The sequence below is a fragment of the Vespula pensylvanica genome, chromosome 9 (assembly GCF_014466175.1).
Source record: "Vespula pensylvanica isolate Volc-1 chromosome 9, ASM1446617v1, whole genome shotgun sequence".
Taxonomy (NCBI): domain Eukaryota; kingdom Metazoa; phylum Arthropoda; class Insecta; order Hymenoptera; family Vespidae; genus Vespula; species Vespula pensylvanica.
The window spans coordinates 429,484-436,286 of record NC_057693.1 but is presented as its reverse complement, the minus strand read 5'-3'; the positions used below and the strand labels follow the sequence as shown (position 1 = coordinate 436,286).

Sequence of the window (6,803 nt, the reverse complement as noted above, 5' to 3'; positions counted from 1 at the left end):
TCAACGAAACATCAAAATCTGATAAATATATGCTATTATCGTTTATTTATATATTTATTATTTAAAATTATTTAAAATAGCCCATTAGACAAACGAGAATGAACAACTCGTATTTGTAGAATTTCTGCTTGAAATATACGTCAAATACCATTGACCCGTTAACGCGAAGAATTCATTGGCCAATTATATTATACTAGACAAAGGTAGTCGGTGTGTCTCTTTGTCTTTTAAAGTTCCACAATTTTAACGATAGAACAACAGCAGTCCATTCTATACGTCGATCATATTTATTATGAAAACACGTTCGGCGATGTATTAAGATTGTGATGAATTAACAAAAAAGGAAAAAAAAATAGAGAAAAAAAATTAATAATCAAGAACCTTGCGTCTTGCAGCGTCCTTGTCTTTCTATACGAAAAAAAAAAAAGAAGAATAATCTTTACTCTTTGAATTCATCCATCTTCTCTGGAAAATGTTAACCAGAAACAAACGACGCGTTTTTGTCGCTGTATATCTCCTCGTTTTACGATCGATCATCGAACGTTCGTTCTTTATCGCTCGACCTCTTAAACGAGAGATTTCGAAAAGATAAAACCTGTACAGTTTGTTTCCGAACGTTGTAACATAAGAATAGATTTGACAGAATTAGTGGGATTAGCGCTTTATTCCCGGATTATCGGAGGTTAGATGTAGTTGAATAAAGATTGTGATGTCTCTATAAAATACGAAAAGAACGAAGTTGTAAGAACGCTTATAGATCATCAGAAAGAGAGAAAGAGAGAGAGAGAGAGAGAAAGAGAGAGAGAGAGAGAGAGAGAGAGAAGAGAAACAATTAACAAAGTCAAGCATTTGGTCAAATTACTAGAAAATAACATCGTTAGTGCGTATGACGTTATTAAATTAACGAGTCCATAGAAAATCAAGATATTTTACACGTAGATACATCGAATACGAACGTCACTTGGTATTTTGAATAAATGGGGGAAAATAAAAAGCAAAAAAAAAAAACACATAAACAAATGACAAAAAAAAGACAAAAAAAAAAGAAGACTGCATGGCTATAAAGTTTTTGTCTTTTCTTTCTCTTAATTGGACCCAACTAAAAAACGCTGATGATAGAGATTCCTTTCGACGTTTCTCGACTTTGGGAGAAAATTGAAATAAAGCATTAGATTAAATTATCATGTATATATAATAATGATGGGTCGTCGAGGCCATCGTCTGAAAATATTCAGGCTAACGATTTTTTCGATTGTGTAAAATATTATTCCACGAAAAGTAAGAATCACGATATTGTCGTTGTCAGCTAACTATTTAACAGATTTAGGACGAAGATATAACTTATGACATTTGAGTTGTTGATGCTATACACGGAAGATAAGTACGTATGTATATCGTCGTTGCGCAAAATTAAATCCACATTTTTCATAGTTCGGTATGCGCGACAATATAAGGGAAAACAAAAAAAAAAGAAAAGAAAAAAATGAAGATACGAGAGAACTTTTGTCCTGCAGTCTAGAGAAGTAATCATTTTTCGGATATAGTTGTAAGATATTTGTAAACTCTGTCCGCTACTGTCACTACGGAGAGAAGATATAGGAATGAGAGTGAGCGAGAGATGAATAGAATGCGTGCACATGCGCGTATCTGTGTGTGCGTGTTTAAAAGAGAGAGAAAGAGAGAGAGAGAGAGAGTGTGTGTGAAGCGAGGGAGGCAATGAACGCAAGCCCGACTTTACGTTGTAAATAGTAATGTATTATAGTACAACGGATGTAAGTTATCCTCCCTTAATCTTAATAAATTATGACAATATAAGAAAATGATATACGATTTACTAATTTTAGTACATATTTTTTCCTTAATTATTTGATTAAAAAAAAAAGAAATAAATAAATAAAAGAAGTTTATTAGAAGATAATTTTATTTTTGTGCGTACAGTATAATTTGCTTAACAAATCATAAATCTAAATCAAATATTCATTGTACAAAGAATAAGATAATAATACTAAATTCATGTATATATATTTTATATCATACGTAAATATACGTATATTTCTATCTTCGTTGTCCGTTAACAATGGAATAACGATAACAAACTTTTCTTATGAATTGATTGATTTTTTATATAAAATTAGGTACGTTACGTGTCTCTATCCTTTACGTTACAAAAGTTACAGATATCGTCTATTCGACTACGTTACTTCCTTTTAACGCAATTTATTCTTGTCAGATTCGTTTTCTAAAGTGAAAATATTATTTTCCAAGCAACAAAATATTATTTTAATATAAATAAATACTGCTATGAAAATACTACTTTTCAAGCAACGAAAAAGAAAATAAAAAAGGAAAGAAAAAAAGAACAAAGCAAATGTACTTCCAATTTCATAATTCTCTTTAGAATTTATAAACCTGTAAACTTAAACAAACATTTTGTGTATCTATAAAAGAAAATCTCCATTGAGAAATTTTCATTTCCAGAAATTTAATTTCCATTGCAAGAAATGACTATCCCCAAAGATAATTTTATCGTTAATTTATGTCGATGATATAAGGAAGAAAAAAGAAAGAGGAAGAAAAAAAGAAAAAAATATTAAACGGATATAGTACTCTTAGATTATCGACCTATACTCTGTAACCTCTTTTCTCGAAATTCTTTATCGATTGTGCCAGACATAATGCAAATATAATACCGATCAACTGCAAACAGAAAAACAATAGATCAATAAGTTTTCAAAGATATGCGCTAATAGGTAATTTACAAATTTCTCCAAGAATAAAGGGGAAAAAAAAAAAGAAATAAAAAAAGAATGAAAAGATAGATAATCGATAACTTACCTCGACTGAGGCTATACCGATAGCAATACCTCCCAATACTTTTCCAGCGTAGACCAAGAAATTTTTCAACGCGGGACTACATCCAACTTGGAAGCTCAATTGCTCTGGACAGGATGACGTTTGCAACGTTTCGCAACAACTCGAAGGTATAGTATTATTAAATCCATAAAAATCACGATATGAGTCAACACCACAGCATTTTAACTAAAAAAAGAAAAATAAAGATAAATACTACATTTTACAATTAACGAAACAGAAAAAAGAAAATTATACTTGTAAGTAGATATAATGAAAATCACGTGTGTGTGTGTGTATGTAATATATGAAACAATTAGTTATATTTCGGGCTTAAATAATAACAAACCGATATTTATAAAAAAAAAATAAAGACATAAATGATATGTCAGCCCAATATATACAAGTGCATATTATAACTATGTAAACGATTAGGTGAGTATTATACTTACATTACTCTGAACGATATTTACGATCTCTCGCTCCGTAGAAGAAGTCCAATAACGACTGAATACTTCCCTGTATGTATCGTTAACGTTGATATTAGATTCCCTGAAGACTACAAATGCATATATCGCCACGGCAATTTGCACTATAAGTATCGTTAACAAGAACGATGCAAACTGGAAATAATATTTATCTCGTTTTATTAAAGTCCGATAGATACATTTGATCTAAAATATGGAGAGCAACAAATTAATGAAATACTCACAGTTATCGTCATGCAATGACTCTCACGTATCGCACCGCAACATCCGAAAAATGCAATAACAAAAATGATGCTGCCAATGACAATAAATGTCACCGAGGGGACAGTCACATTTTCTTGCACAACTTCTTTGTAATTATCAAGGTTTATGTGCATAAGAATACCGACTACAAGAATAGCTAAGCCGCATAACTGCAACAGCGAATATTATTCTTTAAGTTTATGAAATAAATTCGTGTGTGATTGTGTATGTCTGTGAAATCTTGCATGTATAAATAAACCAGTTAAATATATGAAAAATAATAAATACTCGACTGATCGATATTATTATTCGACTGTAACAAAAGAAAATAATATATTAAAAATGGATATCGGATAAAAAAGTATTGATCAATAAAACCAAATTCGACAGTATCAAAATGATATTGATTTCTTTCGCATTATGAGGTCATCCGGCTTACGTGATAACATTGACTTTTTTTCTAAAACTTTTGAGTCACCTCTAATGTTACGCTACACTTAATTAATGAAACTAATAAATAGAAAATGGTATTGTTTTCAAAATATATATTTACATACGTGTATATATATTCGAAAACGAAGTGCAACATTGAAACATTAAAAATATTGTTGTAGATCAATACGAGTATACGATTATAGTTTCTATTGATTATTATAATTAAAACAAAGGAACTTGTTTTTACGATTAAAACGATATCTTAAAATTAATAAAGATTGCTCGACTTCGATCTAAACGATTTTATTTTGGAAATCTTTTAATTCAGAATAAACGAATTTGTTTTGTAAGAATCTAGTCAAATAAAAAATAAAAAATAGGAAAACAATACAAGAAAACAAAATAGAAGAAAGAAAAAAAGCAATATCGGCGCAACTGTTTTCTCGTAAATCGATAATCTATTAAAAACACTTGTATCGTCTAAACATATCTATTGCGATAAAATTGAAAAGTTGCTTTGTAATATATCGTCGCATTGAATTATCAAAAAAAAAAGAGAATGTATATATATATATAAAGAAAACAAAAAGAAAAAAACATATCGTTGGAAAGTTTACACGCAACCATATTGTGTTAACGTTCTAACCTACATGTATCTCTTTGGAATAATTTACGTCGAGATTATCGCAGGTGTGTGCACAAGGGCGACATATTTGTCCTTGAAATTTAACAAAAGAGAGTCACCGGTATATCCAAGCTCGCAGTCGATCGTTCAGTACGTGCATCTCCAACGTATCTAAGTTTTATAAAACGATGACGACTTTGGATAACATCAGAAATCACGTAACGATCCGATAGTATCCAATCAGCACACTTTAATAATATAGATTATATATATATATATATATATATATATATATATATATATATTCGTTTATAATTAGTAATCGATGTTGAGATACTTATATCGTATATCATAGATCATGCATAATAGGTTTGTTCAATCATTTTCTAATCATTCATAAATGATTAAAACATATGTACGTATCTAAATTTTCATGTTATAAAGCATTGCTGATAGCGATAAAACTCAAGTCGTTATAACACACGTCATACGTAAATACTTATCTTCGTAGAAGAACGATAATATGGTACAAAAATATCAAAGAGAAAGGAAAACGATGATATCATACTTCTTCGAAATTCGATTCAACAACAATCCTGATTTCCAACAAACGAAGACCTCTCGAGTTCGTTCGTTTAATAACAATCTCGTAGAGAATAGGAAACGATGACGTCATACTATTTCTTATAGACAACTTAATATTCCAAATATAAAATTTAGATTATCATTCAAGCAGGAAAATTCCCAAAATGATTCGTTTGATAACGACCATCTTATTCCCCGTGTTGTTATCTACGTTTTTTAACGCCAACGCGAATTATTATCTACTTATCTTTCATTTTAAACTTCCTTTCGTGACAATTCATCGCGACGCTAGTTAATACAACATAACACTATTTTTGCGCTATTCAACTTTATAAAGCAACGGAAAAGAATAGAGATAAGAGAATCACGTAACGACATTGAATTCACGTAATTATTTAATATTATACGTTGTTTTGAAATCATAGGTAGAAATTCGTATTAAATTTTCTTATTCAAACGAAACGTAATATATGTATTCGTTAATATAATCGAACGAAGAAAGATCGGTGTTAGAATTGTTGTTTAAAATTATCTAATCAAATATTTGATAAATTCAATTCGTACACTTTGTCGTACATACGATACAACTCTAACAATTAGAAAATAAAAGTAAACGTATTCGAAACAAGTATTTTTAACATGGTTAAGTAGTAACGTTATATGCCTGATATCAATATACACACACACACATACGTATATATATATATATATATGTATTTCTGCTTGCTGTTCGATTAGATACGCATTTTGTCATAGATAATCTCTTTTATGAGTAAGACTTACACATTTCTATGCTGTAGAGATTGTAAAATATAACCTTTCTGTTAAACCTATATTATACGTAATACGATAAGTACCTAACCTTCTTTTTATTTTACTTAAAAATATATATCGAAGGATATACGTACCGAGAAAATAAAGTTAAATATGAAGAGAAGGTATTTTATTAATCCCAGTCCACAGCTCATCTTGAAATTCTTTTTTCTTTCTTCTCTTTTAAATTTAAGCAACGAGAATAACTCACCACTGGAAGTGTTTACGCGAATAAGAAACTACGTTCAACAGGTTATTCCGGGTCGCGCGAGACGCGCAATAAGATGCATCAGACACGACGATAGAAACTCGACTGAAGCACCGTTGCCGCTATTCTTCAGTCTTTTTGTGAACGTTTACGTAGCAGCTATCCCCACCTCGTCCTTCATCCAATCTCTCTCTCTCTCTCTTTTTCCCTTCTCCAAACCTCTCCCCTCCCTCGTTCTTTGTTGTATCGTTCTCTCTCTCTCTCTCCTCTCTCTCTTTCTCTGTCTTTGTTTCTTTCTCTATCTTCATACATGACTCACACCGTTGCCCATTCGTCTCATGACGCGAATCGAATTATCTGAAACTCTTATTTCCTGTCTTATCCTAAAAATTCACACGATTTTAATGCACAATATAACGAAATTTTTTTCCTCATTGATTTTTCTTTCCTTTTTCTTTTGTCGTAAGAATCGTCTAATCGATTGCCTCGATCATTGTTATCGATATAATAAAAATATATCGATAAAATAAATCGATAAAATAAAAACGTAGAATTA

General features: G+C 30.6%; 1 protein-coding gene across 1 annotated transcript; it reads right to left on the bottom strand.

Annotated features, from left to right (window-relative positions):
- Positions 1 to 1,903: 1,903 nt before the first annotated feature.
- Positions 1,904 to 6,347, bottom strand: LOC122631719 (CD63 antigen-like). Its single transcript, XM_043817748.1, has 5 exons — positions 6,135 to 6,347; positions 3,563 to 3,751; positions 3,303 to 3,473; positions 2,836 to 3,039; positions 1,904 to 2,697 (listed from the first exon to the last, which is right to left on the bottom strand). The coding sequence occupies exons 1-5, from the start codon at positions 6,192 to 6,194 to the stop codon at positions 2,623 to 2,625; spliced, it is 699 nt and encodes a 232-aa protein (XP_043673683.1). The 5' UTR covers positions 6,195 to 6,347; the 3' UTR covers positions 1,904 to 2,622.
- Between the last annotated feature and the right edge of the window lie 456 nt (positions 6,348 to 6,803).